This window comes from Mobula birostris, chromosome 5 (assembly GCF_030028105.1).
Source record: "Mobula birostris isolate sMobBir1 chromosome 5, sMobBir1.hap1, whole genome shotgun sequence".
NCBI classification, from domain to species: domain Eukaryota; kingdom Metazoa; phylum Chordata; class Chondrichthyes; order Myliobatiformes; family Myliobatidae; genus Mobula; species Mobula birostris.
The window spans coordinates 98,528,292-98,544,429 of NC_092374.1; the positions used below are offsets into that span (position 1 = coordinate 98,528,292).

Genomic DNA, 16,138 nt, shown 5'->3' on the forward strand with positions numbered 1-16,138 from the left:
CAGCTGGTACACATCACAAGTCCTGGTTATGCGACCACTGACACCAAGAAGCAACCTCTGCAGAATTTTGATAATGGATGGGGTCACCCGTCATAAAAAGACACCTCCCGGAAGAAGGCAATTTTTCTGTAGAAAAATTTGCCGAGAACAATTATGGACCATGATTGCCCATGTCATACGAAAGAACATGTAACAGAGGATCTGCAACACTACTTACTTAATATCATCTGCAAACTTCCTAACCATGCCTTGTACATTTGCATCCAACCTGTTTCTATCAATGATAAACAGTGGGTCCAGCACCAACCACCTGTCACAGCTTTTCGGTCTGCCAGCATCACCCTCTGAGCACAGTCATCTAACTCGCCCCTGGATCCACGTGATCCAGCTCCCCAGACAAGCGTTCCCTGTGGAACCTTGACAATGTCCTCTGCCCCAGCATCATCAGTATCCTATAATCTCTGAGCATATTTGTGAGATGTGACTTCCCCAGGTGCTGATATTTATTTTTATTTGTTTGTACGTTTATTTATTGGGATATGGCACAGAATAGGCCGTTCCAGCCCTTTGAGCCACGCTGCCCAGCAACTCCCCCATTTTAACACTGGCCTGATCATGGGACAATTTACAATGATCAGTTAACCTACCAACCGGTACGTCTTTGGACTGTGGGAGGAAACTGGAGCACCTGGAAGAAACCTGCGTAGTCACAGGGGGGATGTACAAGCAGTGCAGGAAGTGAACCCGGGTCACTGGTACTCTAAACTGTTGTGCTAACCACTATGCTACGTGCCACCCCATAATCAATCTTTGCCATTCTGGATACTGTTGGATCCTGTTCCTTGGAATCCCCTCCATAACATAGTCACCACTGACGTCAGACTCGCTGGACTTGTTTCCTGGCTTGTCTTTGCTGCTCCTTTTAAAATAATTACACATAAAGCACAGTACAGGCCCTTTGGCCCATAATGTTGTACCAAGGAGGTGCATAGCGGGTATAGCCAGGTAGGAACAAATGAGGTTTTTATGGATTACAAGAAATGCAAGAGAACACTTCAGGAGGGCGAAAAGTAGGCATGAAGCTTCCCTAGCAGACAAGGTGAAGGAGAATCCTGAGAGATTCTAGAGCAAAAGGATTGCAAGGAACAGAATTGGTCGCTGGAAGATGCGGGGAACTAAAAGTGGGGGGGGGGGGGATCTTCAATTGATATTTTGCATCTGTATTTACTCGGGAGATGGACACCAAGTCTATAGAAGTGAGGCAAAGCAGCAGCGAGGTCACGGACCCGATACAGATTCCTGAGCAGTGTGCTGTTCTGAGGCAGGCTAGGGTGGACAAATCCCCAGGGCCTGACAAGGTGTTCCCTCGGTCTCAGTGGGAGACGTGAGGAAACTGCAGAGGTATTTAAATCATCCTTAGTGACAGGTGAGGTCCCAGAGGACTGCAGGATAGCCAATGTTCTGCTGCTTAAGAAAGTTTCTAAGAATAAGCCAGAAACTTGTGGGCTGGTGAGCCTGACATCAGTACTAGGGAAAGTTATTGGAAGGTATTCTAAGGGACCAGTTATGAGTACAGTATTTGGATGGACAAAGATTGATTAGGGATAGTCAGCTTGGCTCTGTGCATGGTAGGTTGTGGCTAATCAATCTTGGAGTTTTTTGAGGATGTTACCATGAAAGTTGATGAAGGCAATGGATATTGCCTACATGGACTTTAGCGAAGCCTTTGACGAGATCCCACAAGGTTCCAATATCCACTCTCACCTCTCTTTTATACTTTATGTATCTGAAGAAACTTTTGGTATCCTCTAATGGTATTGGCTAGCTTACTTTCGTATTCCATCTTTTCCTCCTTTATGACTTTTTTTAGTTGCCTTCTTTTAGTTGGTCAAGAAGGTTTTGTTGTTTGGCATTCAAGATGAGGTAGTAAATTGGATGAGACTTTGGCTCTGCGGGAGGAGCTAAAGAGTGGCAGTAGATGCTTGCCTCTCTGACTGATGGCCTGTGGTGTGCTGCAGGGATCAGTGCTGGGTCTCTTGTTGTTTGTCATCTGTGTCAACGATCTGGATGATAAAGTGGTAAACTGGATCAGCAAAGGGAAGCCCTGAGGGGCCAGTGATAATAATATGATAGACTTCACCCTGCAATTTGAGAAGGAGAAGTTAAAGTCAGATGTATCAGTATTACAGTGGACTAAAGGGAATTACAGGGGCACGAGAGACGAGTTGGACAAAGTTGATTGGAAGGGACAGCTTCAGAACAGCATGCCTGGAGTTCCTGGGAACAATTGAGAAGGTGCAGGATAGATACATCCCAATGAAGAAGTATTTTAAAGGCAAAATGATGCAACCATAGCTGACAGGAGAAGTCAAAGCCAACATAAAATCCAAAAAGAGGGCAAAAAGAACAAAAATGTGAGAAGTTAGAGGATTGGGAAGTTTTTAAAAACCAAACGAAGGTAAGCTAGCCAATAATATTAAAGAGAAAACCAAATTTTCTTCAGGTACATAAAGTAGATATTGGACCACTGGAAAAGGTAATGGGACAACGAAATAGCAGATGAACTAAATAAGTATTTTGCATCGGTCTTCACTTTGGAAGACTCTAGCAGTATGGTGGAAGTTCCAGGTGTCATGGGTCATGAAGTGTGTGGTTACATTTACAAGAGAGAAGGTTCTTGGGAAATTGAAAGTTCTGAAGGTAGATAAGTCACCTGGACCAGATGGTGTACCACCAAGAGTCTGAAAGAGGTGACCAAAGAGATTGTGAAGGCACTTTTTAAATTTCTCTCCCACTTAGAAAATAGTCTACCCTTTTACTTATTCTACCAGTGAATGACTATACACTTCCCGATACTGTATTCATCTGCCCATTCCCCTAATCTAAGTCCTTCTGTAGCCTCCCCTATTTCCTCAAAAGTACCTGCCCCTCCACTTACCTTCATATTGTCTTCAATCTTTGCAACAGTCATCAATTCTATCATCCAAATCATTGACATATAATGTAAAAAGAATAGGTTCTAACAATAGTCCCTTATGAAAACCACTAGTCACCAACAGCCAGCCAGAAAAGGTTCCTTTTATTCTTCATCTTTGCCTCCTGCCAGTCAACCACTGCTTTATCCATGGTCACGTCTGTCCTGTGATATCACAGGCTTGTAGCTTGTTAAGCAGCCATAAGTGTGGTACCTTGTCAAAGTCCTTCTGAAAATCCAAGTACACAACATCAACCAATTCTCCTTTGTCTATCCTGCTTGTTATTTCTTCAAAGAGTTCCAACAGAATTGTCAGGCAGGATTTTCCCTTGAGGAAACCAAGCTGACTGTGGTCTGTTTTATCATATGCCTCCAAGTACCCTGAGACCTCATCCTTAATAATCGACTCCAACATCTTAACCACTGAGGTCAGACTAACTGGCCTATAATTTCCTTTTTACAGCCTCTCTCCTTTCTTGAAGAGTGGAGTGACATTTGTAATTTTCCAGTCATCCAGAACCACTCCATAATTTAGTGATTCTTGAAAGATCGTTGCTAATGCCTCCACAATCTTTTTAGCCACCTCTTTCAGAATACTGGTGTATATACCATCTGGTCCAAATGACTTGTCTATCTTCAGACCTTTCAGTTTCCCAAGAACCTTCTCTTTAGTAATGGTAACTTCACACTCTTCACGACCCCTGACACCTGGAACTTCCACCATACTGCTAGCATCTTCCACAGTGAAGACTGATGCAAAATACTTTTTCAGTTCATCTGCCATTTCCTTTTCCCTCAATACTATCTGTCCAGCATCGTTTGCTAGCAGTCCAATATCCACTCTTGCCTCTCTTTTACACTTTGTATATCTGAAGAAACATTTGGTATCCTCTTTAATATTATTGGCTAGCTTACTTTTGTATTTCATCTTTACCTTCTTAATGCCTTTTTTAGTTGCCTTCTGTTGGTATTTAAAAGCTTCCCAATTCCTTAACTTCCTACTAATTTTTGCTCTATTATATGCCCTCGCTTTGGCTTTAATGTTGGCTTTGGTGGCCATGGTTGTGTTATCTTGCCATTAGGATACTTTCTCTTTGCGATGTATATATCCTGTGCCTTCTGAGTTGCTTCCTGAAATTCCAGCCATTGCTGCTCTGCTGTCATCCCTGCCAATGTTCTTTTCCAATCAATTCTGGCCAACTCCCCCCTTGTGCCTCTGTAAGTCCCTTTACTCCACTGTAATATTGATACATCTGACTTCAGCTTCTTTCCCAAATGTCCGGGTGAATTCAGTCATATTATGATCATTTTACCCTCTAATCAATTCTGATTCATTGCACAGCACCCAATCCAAAAAAGCAGATCCCTGAGTGGGACTCAACCACAGGCTGCTCTAACAAGCCATCTCGTAGTCACTCTAGAAATTCCTCCTCCTGGAATCCCGCACCAACCTCATTTTCCTGATCTATCTGCATATTGAGGTCCCCCATGACCGTTGTAACAATGTTCTTCTGGCATGCATTTTCTATCTCTCATTGTAACTTGAAAACCACATTCTTGCTACTGTTTGAGGGTCTGAATACAACTCCCATTAGGTTCTTTATACTCTTGCAGTTCCTTAGCGCTGTCCACAATGATTGACCACCTTTTGACCCTATGTCACCTCTTTCTAATGATTTAATTTCATTTTTTACCAACAGAGCCGTGCCTTCCCCTCTGCCTCTGTCTAAGAGTCTCTTCAACATCGCTAACATATGAGGGGTGATTGATAAGTTCGTGGCCTAAGGTAGAAGGAGTCAATTGTAGAAAACCTAGCACATTTACCTTTCAACATAGTCCCCTCCTACATGTACACATTTAGTCCAGCGGTCGTGGAGCATACGGATCCCTTCTTTGCAGAAGTCGGTGTCTTGGTCCTCCAGAAAGTGGTCCACAGTAGGGGTGATTGATAAGTTCGTGGCCTAAGGTAGAAGGAGATGAGTTATTAACTTCAAACTTTCTGCATAATCTCTCAGAGTTGAACTGCACGTGCATGTAATGAGAGCTGTATAACTAATCTCCTTCTACCTTAGGCCATGAACATATCAAACACCCCTAATGTGGACCACTCCTGACGTCCAAGACTCCGACTTCTACAAACAAGGGATCCGCATGCTCCACAACAGCTGGACTAAGTGTGTAAATGTAGGAGGGGACTATGTTGAAAAATAAATGTGCTAGGTTTTCTACAATTGACTCCTACTTTAGGCTACTAACTGATCAATCACCCCTCGTATCTGCCTCTACCACCATCCTGACAGCACATTCCATGCACTCAGCACTTCCTGTTTTTTAAAAAAAACCCTACCTCTGACATCCGCCCTGTACTTTTCTCCAATCACCTTAAAGTTATGCCCCCTCGTATTAGCCATTTCTACCCTGGGGAAGATCTCTGGCTGTCCACTCAATCTAAACCTCTTATTATTTTGTTCACCTCAATGAAGTCAACCCTCATCCTCCTTTGCTCCAAAAAGAAAAAACTTAGCTAGCTTAACCTTACTTCATAAGCCATGCTCTCTAATCCAGGCAGCATCCTGATAAATCTCTGCACCCTCTCCAAAGAAAACTTCACAGTAAAAACCCTCACCCTCTCCATGTCCTTCCTATAATGAGGTGACCAGAACTGAACACAATACTCCAAGTACAATATGAACCACCCACCAGTCTTCCAGGATTTTACCTGTGGCTAAATCTCTCTGCAGGGTCCTTCACTGTTTCTTCCCTCGATCCCAGTAAAGTCTGAGGATGCACTTAGTCAGGCTCTAGGGATCTATCCTTCCTTAAAACACCTCAGTACGCCCTGTTTGGAGCCTTGTAAAAGTATTCAGCCCCCAACCCTTTGTTTGCAGAAATGAGCATTACAACCAGGGATTTTGAACAATTTAACTGAAGATTTTTATTTGTGAATCACATGCTCCTGTTTTCACAGTAGAGCCCAAAATACATGGAAAATTGTAAAGCATGAAAAATTGAAAATTCAAAAACTGAAATGTCAGCTGTTCGAAAGTATTCATCCTCCTTTACTCAGTACTTGGTTGATAGTACCTCTCAGCTATTACAGCCAGTAGTCTTTTTGGATAAGTTCCTGTTAGTTTTGCACAACATGATGGAGCAAGATTTGCCCATTCCTCCTTGCAAAATTGCACAAGCAGTGCCAGGTTAGATAGAGAGTGGTGTGAACAGCAATCTTGAGGTCTTGCCAAGATGTTCGATCGGGTTAAGGTCAGGACTCTGACTGAGCCACTCAAGGACATCAATTTTCTTCATTTGAAGCCACTCCCTGGTTCCTCTGGCAGTGTGCTTTGGGTCATTGTCCTGCTGAAAGATGAACTTCCTACTGAGGATCAGTCTGTATTTAGCAGCACTCATCTTCCCATCAATCCTGACCCGATTTCCATTCCCTACTGCAGAAAAGCATCCCCACAGCACGATGCTATCTCCCCCAGTAGGGACAGTGCCACCTGGCTGCTGCACCAGGTTAGATTTACGCCACATGTACCACTTAGTGTCGGGGCCAAAAAGTTCCACAAGACCTTCTTCCACATCTTTACAGTATCTTCTAAGTGACATTTTGCAAAGTCTTTACGGGCAAGGGTATATATATTTTTAAAGCCCAGGCTGCTTCTTTGCCACTCTTGCTTAAATACATTTTTTGTGCAACGCCTTAGAGATTGTGAACCCTTAAACTTCATCTCCAGTTGCAACCACTGACTTCTGCAGCTCACTCAGAATGACTGTTGGCATCAGAGTAGCCTCTCTTACAAGTGTCATTCTTCACTAGTGACTACGTTTGGAGGGGCAGCCTGACCTGGGCAGTGTAGATGTGGGTTCATCTTTTTTCCTACTTTTTGTGATGGACTGCACTGAGTGCCGAGGTATGTTCAGTGCCTTTGAGATGGTCTAGTACCCTTCCCCAGAATTGTGCTTTTTTGTTACCATTTCTCTGAATTGTTTTGAAAGCTCTTGTCTTCATTTTAGTTTGGTTCGTTGAAAATCTACCATACTGTTGGACCTTGCAGAGAGAAGGAGTGTTTATTATTATGAATTCATTGAAACAGGTGACCCCCCAATTTTCTACATCAACAAATTGGGTGAATTGGTAAGGAAATATACAATATTGATAAGGTAATATAGAATATATTAGTTTCAATATAATCATGGAGAAGGATAGGTCTGGACCCAGGGTTGAGATTTATGATTGGAGAAAGGCTAACTTTAAGGAGATGCGAAAGGATTTAGAAGGAGTGGATTGGGACAAAGTGTTTTATGGGAAGGATGTAATAGAGAAATGGAGGTCATTTGGAGGTGAAATTTTGAGGGTACAGAATCTTTATGTTCCTGTTAGGTTGAAAGGAAATGTTAAAAGTTTGAGAGAGCCATGGTTTTCAAGGGATATTGGAAACTTGGTTTGGAAAAAGAGAGATATCTACAATAAATATAGGCAGCATGGAGTAAATGAGGTGCTCGAGGAATATAAAGAATGTAAGAAGAATCTTAAAGAAAGAAATTAGAAAAGCCAGAAGAAGATACAAGGTTGCTTTAGCAAGTGAGGTGAAAATAAATCCAATGCGTTTCTACAGTTATATTAATAGCAAAAGGACAGTGAGGGATAAAATTGGTCCCTTGGAGAATCAGAGTGGACAGCTGTGTGGAACCAAAAGAGATGGGGGAGATTTTGAACAATTTCTTTTCTTCGGTATTCACTAAGGAGAAGGATATTGAATTGTGTAAGATAAGGGAAACAGGTAGGGAAGATATGGAAACTTTGATGATTAAAGAAGAGGAAGTATTGGTGCTTTTAAGGAATTTATATGTGGATAAGTCTCTGGATCCTGACAGGATATTCCCTAGGTTAGTGTAGAAATAGCAGGGGCTCTGACAGAAATATTTCAAATGTCATTAGAAACGGGGATGGTGCCAGACGATTGGCATATTGCTCATGTTGTTCCATTGTTTAAAAAGGGTTCTAAGAGTAAACCTAGCAATTATCGGCCTGTAAGTTTGACATCAGTGGTGGGTAAATTAATGGAAAGTATTCTTGGAGATGGTATATATTATATAACTATCTGGATAGACAGGGTCTGATTAGGAACAGTCAACATGGATTTGTGCGTGGAAGGTCATGTTTGACAAATCATTGAATTTTTTGAAGAGATTACTAGGAAAGTTGATGAGGGTAAAGTGGTGGATGTTGTCTATATGGACTTCAGTAAGGCTTCTGACAGGGTTCCACACGGAAGTTTAATTAGGAAGGTTCAATCATTAGGTATTATTAGTGAAGTAGTAAAATGGATTCAGCAGTGGCTGGATGGGAGATGCCAGAGAGTAGTGGAGGATAACTGTTTGTCAGATTTGAGGCCGGTGACTAGTGGTGTGCCTCAGGGATCTGTACTGGGTCCAGTGTTGTTTGTCATATACATTAATGATCTGGATGATGGGGGGGTGGTAAATTGGATTAGTAAGTATGCAGATGACACTAAGATAGGTGGAGTTGTGGATGATGAGGTAGGTTTTCAAAGCTTGCAGAGAGATTTAGGCCAGTTTGAAGAGTGGGCTGAAAGATGGCAGATGGAGTTTAATGCTGATAAATGTGAGATGCTACATTTTGGTAGGACTAATCAAAATAGGACATACATGGTAAATGGTAGGGCATTGAAGAATGCAGTAGAACAGAGGGATCTAGGAATAATGGTGCATAGTTCCCTGAAGGTGGAATCTCATGTGGATAGGGTGCTAAAGAAAGCTTTTGGTATGCTGGCCTTTATAAATCAGAGCATTGAGTATAGGAGTTGGGATGTAATGTTAAAATTGTACAAGGCATTGGTAAGGCCAAATTTGGAGTATTGTGTACAATTCTGGTCACCAAATTATAGGAAAGATGTCAACAAAATAGAGAGAGTACAGAGATTTACTAGAATGTTGCCTGGGTTTCATCTCCTAAGTTACAGAGAAAGGTTGAACAAGTTGGGTCTTTATTCTTTGGAGCATAGAAGGTTGAGGGGGGACTTGATAGAGGTATTTAAAATTATGAGGGGGATTGATAGAGTTGATGTGGATAGGCTTTTTCCATTGAGAGTAGGGGAGATTCAAACAAGAGGGCATGAGTTGAGAGTTAGGGGGCAAAAGATTAGAGTTAACATGAGGGGGAACTTCTTTATTCAGAGAGTGGTAGCTGTGTGGAACGAGCTTCCAGTAGAAGTGGTAGAGGGAGGCTCGATATTGTCGTTTAAAGAAAAATTGGACAGCTATATGGACAGGAAAGGATGGAGGGTTATGGGCTGAGTGCAGGTCGGTGGGACTAGGTACGAGTAAGTGTTCAGCACGGACTAGAAGGGCCGAGATGGCTTGTTTCTGTACTTGTTAATCTGTAATTGTTATATGGTGATATTGTACCTAAGGAAAATTGGGATAGTAATACAAAAAGGATGAATACTTCTTCAGCCTCACAATTTTGGTTTTTAATTTGTAGTAAATTGTTGACAGTTTTTGGAATTTTTCTTTTGATTTTTCATGGTGCACAATGTTTTGTAGATTAGCTCAGAAAATAGGAATTGCGACAGGAAAATGTGAAAATTCTTATGGGGGCTGAGTACTACTTCAAGGCACTGAATAGACCAAGACATCACAACTCATTTGTCTCAATGCAATAGCTTCTGTAATCTTTTCCACAACAAAAACAGATGAGAAATAATGTTTTAAAAGTCTTGCCCACCTTCTGTGGTCCGCGTGTGAACAGCCATGTGGATCACTAGGTGAGTAACCACCTTTTCAATATACCTATAGATTTCTTGGGATCTTGCTGGCCAGATCCAAAAACATTGTCCTCCTTTTTGCCCTCTTGACTTCTCTCTTCTCTACTCCTACACTACACTCGAAGGATTGGCCTAACTTCAGTGAGCATCTTCTCCTTTCCCCGACCAGAGTGTCTCTCATTGGCCAGGGTTTCCGAACCATACCTGTGTCTCCCTTCAGTCCAGAGTAACATGCTGCCCCCCCACTCCTGATAGCTCACTCTTTGAAGCTTCCCACTTGCCAGTCTACCAGTCACCCCTGCAGACCATAAGACATGGGAGCTGAATTAAGCCATTTAGCCCATTGACGATGCCTCACCCATCAATCAAGGTCATGCAGTCTCACCCTGTCGACCCCCGATCCCTGCAAGTTCCTGAACACCGTGTGCTGATGAATTTGTGTTTGCTCCTGTACACGTGTGTGTGTGTGTGTGTGTGTGTGTGTGTGTGTGTGTGTGTGTGTCTCTCTCTCTGTCTCTGTCTGTCTCTCTCTCTGCCTCTACAGAATGTGTGCATGTCTGTCCCTGTACACCCCATGTGTGTGTCTCCGTGTTGGTTCCTGGTGAGGGGGAGTACATTCCTTGGGAGACAAAGGGAAAACCTCTCGGGAGGGACTGTGAGTGAGGAGAATCAGAGGCTGATTTGGGAGGGGGCGGTGTGTGGTTTTGGGGTGAAAGAGGCGAGGGAATAGACACCAGGGATGGGAGAGATGTTGTGGGCCCTGTAGAGGCCAGGAGATGTGAAGTGCCTCAGAGACTGGCTCCCTACCCACCAATCCCCTTCTGTGCCAGGACAGGGGTTTGGGTTGGGGGAGTGGCCCTCAGGTAGGGTACAAGGCCAGAGGTTCCTCTGTCTTACTCCTCACTCACCTTCTATTCCAGGATGGGAGTCCGGCCACAGGAGGGGAGGAGGTGGGCAGCCCAGCCCTGCGCATCGGTCGGCTTATGGAGGAGGATCCGACCTTTCGTCGGGGGCGGCTGCGGTGGCTACAGCAGGAGCAGCAGCGGGTCCTCAACTTGCAGCAACAGCAGCTGGGCCGCCGGCCGCGCAGGAGAACGGGCGGCCGCTTCATCCCGCCGCACGACTGCAAGCTGCGATTCCCCTTTAAAAGCAACCCACAGCATCGTTACTCGTGGGGCCCCAGCAACGAATCTACAGACCCTAGCAATGAACCCGGTCACCCTGGCAACGGGTCTACAGACCTCAGCAACAGGTCGACAGACCCAAGCAACAATCCGGATTACCCTGACAACGGGCTTACAGATCCCAGCAGCAGGCCCGAGTACCTTGGTAGAGGGCCTACAGACCCTAGCAACAGGCCTGATCACCCTGGCAATGGGCCTACGGACCCTAGCAATGGGTCCATTCATCCTGGCACTCACCCCAGCCACTGGCCCACTGACATCAGTAAGAGGCCTGGTCACCCAGGCAATGGGCCCATGGAACCTGGCAACAGGCCCAGCTCAACACCTGCTGCTGCCAACTATGCCTCCCAGGCACCGCGGCGCAAGCCTGGGCCGGATGAGAAGCCTCGAGGACGAGGTCCGAGAGCCTGGCCAGGTCCAGGCACCATGCACCCCCAGCACCGGAGGCCATTCCGCCGCAACTCCTTCGATAACGGGGCTGGGGGCCGCACCCGCTTCCCCCGCCGACCACCCTCCCCTGACGAGCGGCCTCTTGCTGTCCCTGAGCACTGCAGGCCCCAGCCTCAACACTGGGGCCGGAGTTCCGAGTCTGGACCCTACCCCCAGCATGCTGAGCCTCCCCGCCAGAGAGCCTACACCCCCCCGCCTCGCATGAGGCGGCAGCACTCGGCACCCAATTTGCAGCAGAAGGGCAACCACGGCTAACGCAGCCTCCCGCTCCGGGCACCGACCGGGGAGAGGGGCTGAAGGTGCGCTGGGGAGGGAGGGTGCAAGGGATGTGCCCAGAGGCAACGCTGCAAGGAAGTTTGTGCAGGGAGGGGCAGGTGTTGAGGGAATGGAAGTGCGTTGCAGGAGGCTTGGAGTGTGTCAGGAAGGGGAGGGGCAATTGCAGGTGTCAGGAGGGAAGGTGTGTGTTAGGAATGGAGGGTGTGCAAGAGGTGTGTCAGATGTGCAACTAGAGAGTGACTGGGATAGGAAAGGGTGTGTGTGTCAGGAGGGGCGTTTGTGTGAGGGGAGTGTCGGGATGGGGAGGGTGTGCAAGGGCATTGTAGGGAGGGAATGTGATGGGATTGTGGGGGGAGAGTGTAATGGGAGTGTCAGGAGGGCATAGGGGTGATTGCAAAAGAGGCAGGTGATTGTGTAATGCGAGTGGGAAAAGGAACAATGAGTGTGCGGGGGAGGCAGTAGAAGGTGAGTGTGTAAGGAAGGGGTAAGGGGCAAGTGTCAAGATGGGTAAGAGGCGCAAGGTAGATGTCAGGAATGGTGGGTGTGCAAAAGGTGTGTGTCAGCGAAGAGGAAGACGTTCAAGGGGAGGGTAACCGGGATGGGAAGGTGTGCAAGGGAATGTTTTTCAGGAGGGGGCATAGGGCAAGTGGATGTGCAAGGGAAGGGCGTGTGTGCAGTGAGAGTGCCTGGATGGGGAGGGTGTGCAAGGGGAGAGGGTACAAGAGTGTCAAGGGAGGGGCGTTTGTGTGAGGAGGTGTTGGGATGGGGAAGGTGTGCAAGGAGACTCAGAGTGGAGAAGGTGTGCAAAGTGGCATGTGTCAGGAGGTGTATCAAGAGGGTGTAGGGGTGAATACAAAAGGCTGGTGATTGATGGGAGTGGGAGAAGAAGGGAGTGTGTCAGGAGGAGGAAGGGAAGTGTGCAGGGGAGGAAGGAGGAGGAGAGCCTCGGGAGAGGGGTTTATCGGAGGCTGGAGGACAGGACTGGACAAGGGGAGTGTGGCAGGATGGGTGTGAGTGTGCGCGGTGTGGGGCTTCTGCCTGTGTGAGGCAGGGAACAGTGTTTGGGTGTAGATATGTTAATGCTGATCTGATCTGATGGTTACCCAGCTACGGACAACTGTGTGTGTGTTCCTGTGAATTTGGAGGTGCTAATTTCTCCAGCTGGCTTGCCACTGTGTGAGAGTGTGTGTGTGTATGTGTGTGTGGTCAGCAGAACTGGTGGATGTGGAGCCCGTGGGGAGGGCTGAGTGCCCACTCAATCCGGGATGTGAATTTTTGGAAGGTGGCCTGGAGACTACTGCTTATGGGGGCCGTGAATGGGGGGAGGGCAAACTCAGGGAAATATCTTCTGGGTGGGAGTCAGCAGAAAGCCCTTTAAATGTCAGCTGAGCTGAACAGCCTCGGCAGTGGGACAGCGAGGAGTCCTTGTTATCCAAGCCTGTGATGGATTTTGCCTGTTCTGGTGCAGGGAATGTGTCTCTTGGTTTGGTTTGGACCCCTTTGAAAACTCACCATCACAGCCCTGTGTCCAAGTGTCATTCGCTGCCTCTCCGTCACTGGACCGTTTATTATGTAGCCCGGAGTTGGTGGACTGGGGCCATCCCCCAGGGGCCTGAACCAGGCTTCCTGATGGTGAAAGGGCCCATCATGCTGCTTACTCCAGAGGTGCGTCCTGTCGAGTGTTCTCTGTAGGCTGCGCTGACTTCGGAGGGCAGGGCAAGGTGAGCACACCACACCGCCTCCAAACCTTGCAATGCGCTGCGATAATTGTCAGCCTTAAACACTGTGGACTTCTGATACATAACCTCAGTACCCATCGGGGACATTACAACTTTAAGAGTGGCCCCGGGGCGTTTGCACAAATTATAAGATCCTGTATTTTAGAGTTTTAGAATTCTTTGTTGTGTGTTTTAGTTTAAAGGGATGTTTGTAACGGACCTCTGCACTGACAGCTCCTGGCTCAGCATGTTGCAGTTCCAGGGATTTTAGTCTTGTCACTGCCTGTGTCCCCCAGGGAGGGTCAGTGTGTGTGTGAGAGTGACCGTCCCCCAGTGAGGGTCAGTGTGTCTGTGGGACCGTCCCCCAGGGAAGATCAGTGTGTGTGTGTGTGTGTGTGTGACTGTCCCCCAGGGAGGGTGTGTGTGTCTGTGGGACCATCCCCCAGTGAGGATCAGTGTGTGTGTGGGACTGTCCCCAGTGAGGGTCAGTGTGTGTGTGGGACCATCCTCCAGTGATGGTCAGTGTGTGTGTGTGTGTGTGTGTGTGTGTGTGTGTGAGTGACCGTCCCTCAGTGAGGGTCTGTGTGTGTGAGCGTCCCCCAGTGAGGGTCAGTGTGTGGGACCATCCCCCAGTGATGGTCAGGGTGTGGGACCGTCCCCCAGTGAGGGTCAGTGTGTGTGTAGGACCATCCCCTAGTGATGGTCAGTGTGTGGGTGTGGGACTGTCCCCCAGTGAGGGTCAGTGTGTGTGTGTGGGACCATCCCCCAGGGAGGGTCAGTGTGTGTGTGTGGGACCATCCCCCAGGGAGGGTCAGTGTGTGTGTGTGTGTGACCGTCCCTCAATGAGGGTCACTGTGTGTGTGTGTGTGGGACCATCCCCCAGGGAGGGTCAGTGTGTGTGTGTGTGTGTGTGACTGTCCCTCAATGAGGGTCACTGTGTGTGTGGGACCGTCCCCCAGTGAGGGTCAGTGTGTGTGTGTGTGTGTGTGGGACAGTCCCCCAGTGAGGGTCAGTATGTGTGTTCGTAGGTGTGGGACCGTCCCTCAATGAGGGTCACTGTGTGTGTGGGACCGTCCACCCTCCAGTGAGGGTCAGTGTGTGTGGGACCGTCCCCCAGTGAGGGTCAGTGTGTGTGTGGGAGATAGTTCCCCCAGTGAGGGTCAGTGTGTGTGTGTGGGACCATCCCCCAGGGAGGGTCAGTGTGTGTGTGTGGGACCATCCCTCAGGGAGGGTCAGTGTGTGTGTGTGTGTGACCGTCCCTCAATGAGGGTCACTGTGTGTGTGTGTGTGGGACCATCCCCCAGGGAGGGTCAGTGTGTGTGTGTGTGTGTGTGTGTGTGTGTGTGTGTGTGTGTGACTGTCCCTCAATGAGGGTCACTGTGTGTGTGGGACCGTCCCCCAGTGAGGGTCAGTGTGTGTGTGTGTGTGGGACAGTCCCCCAGTGAGGGTCAGTATGTGTGTTTGTAGGTGTGGGACCGTCCCTCAATGAGGGTCACTGTGTGTGTGGGACCGTCCCCCAGTGAGGGTCAGTGTGTGTGGGACCGTCCCCCAGTGAGGGTCAGTGTGTGTGTGGGAGATAGTTCCCCCAGTGAGGGTCAGTGTGTGTGTGTGTGTGGGACAGTCCCCCAGTGAGGGTCAGTATGTGTGTTTGTAGGTGTGGGACCGTCCCTCAGTGAGGGTCAGTGTGTGGGTGTGGGACCATCCCTCAGTGAGTGTCAGTGTGTGTGTGTGATCGTCCCCCAGGGACGCCCAATGGGTGATCGGGCAGTGAAGTTGGACGCCCAATGGGTGATCGGGCAGTGATGTTGGACGCCCAATGGGTGATCGGGCAGTGATGTTGGACGCCTAATGGGTGAATGGTTGGTGAGAGGATGGGTAGTGGTGAGACTGGACGGACATTTGCTCTGCCAACTGTTGTCCCTGCAACTGAGGGGGGTACCCAGGGAAGAGGTCTGGACCCGTGTCTGTACCCACTTGTTTCCATTAAAGTTGAACGGGAGCCCAGTGTATCTGTGTGCCGTGTTTTTTATCCTGGTTCTCTCCGCAGGTCTGGGACCAGCCCCGTCCTCCTAGCATCGCCTCATTAATGTCCCACTGCTGGAGCTGCAACAGTCTTGTCGGTCCGTCTGGACTCTCCATCCCTCCCCCTTTTTTTTAAACATAACTATAAACGTTTATGCACAGAGAAATACACAAAATGCAAACGTCAAGTGTGTGCAAGACTGAACAAAGTGAAATTAAAATATGGTGATTACTGTCGATGAAACAGACAATTCCTTGGGAGGGGGCACCGCTTCCTTCCGCCCGTACGCATTGAGACCGCATGCTCGCTCTCCATGAACAGCCGGGCGGGCAGTCGGCCCTGGCGGAGCGAGTCCTCGACTACCTGCTCACTGGAGCCGCGAATAAATGAGGCACCCCCCCCCCCACCTTGGCGACACTCTCCCTACGGCAGTGTGACTCGCCGTCAGTACTGACGCTTTTTGTTTACAAATGTACGAAACTTTATTCAAATACAAAAGACAAAAGATTATGAGTTACAATACGGTTACTGAATTCAAATTAAAATAGTTATTACCATGTATAATGTACTCACGTCCCTGGGAGGGGCACTGTTCCCGAAAATACCCACTGTACATGACTGCATGTTCCTTCTCCACGCGTGAATGTAGCCCGGGAAGAGAGGCAAGCAGCTGACTCGGGCAAGCCTACACGAGATCCTCCAACCGACCCGCCCCTCACCCT

At 47.8% G+C, this 16,138-nt stretch overlaps 1 protein-coding gene and 1 long non-coding RNA gene across 4 annotated transcripts in view; one reads left to right on the top strand and one right to left on the bottom strand.

The window, feature by feature from the left end:
• The window catches only part of LOC140197917 (uncharacterized), a 39,960-nt gene extending 28,738 nt beyond the window's left edge, over positions 1 to 11,222 (bottom strand). Inside the window, exons 1-2 of the long non-coding RNA XR_011886053.1 lie at positions 10,674 to 11,222; positions 4,799 to 4,935 (exon numbers count right to left, since the gene is read on the bottom strand). This is a non-coding gene — a long non-coding RNA (uncharacterized lncRNA). The remainder of the gene's footprint in view (positions 1 to 4,798; positions 4,936 to 10,673) is intronic.
• The window catches only part of LOC140197916 (kinesin-like protein KIF1C), a 45,396-nt gene extending 31,209 nt beyond the window's left edge, over positions 1 to 14,187 (top strand). For all 3 annotated transcript variants that reach the window (XM_072258522.1, XM_072258520.1, XM_072258523.1), the window contains exon 22: positions 10,686 to 14,187. In XM_072258522.1, the coding sequence (XP_072114623.1) occupies positions 10,686 to 11,654 (969 nt within the window). In that variant the 3' untranslated portion in view covers positions 11,655 to 14,187. The remainder of the gene's footprint in view (positions 1 to 10,685) is intronic.
• Positions 14,188 to 16,138: the final 1,951 nt, after the last annotated feature.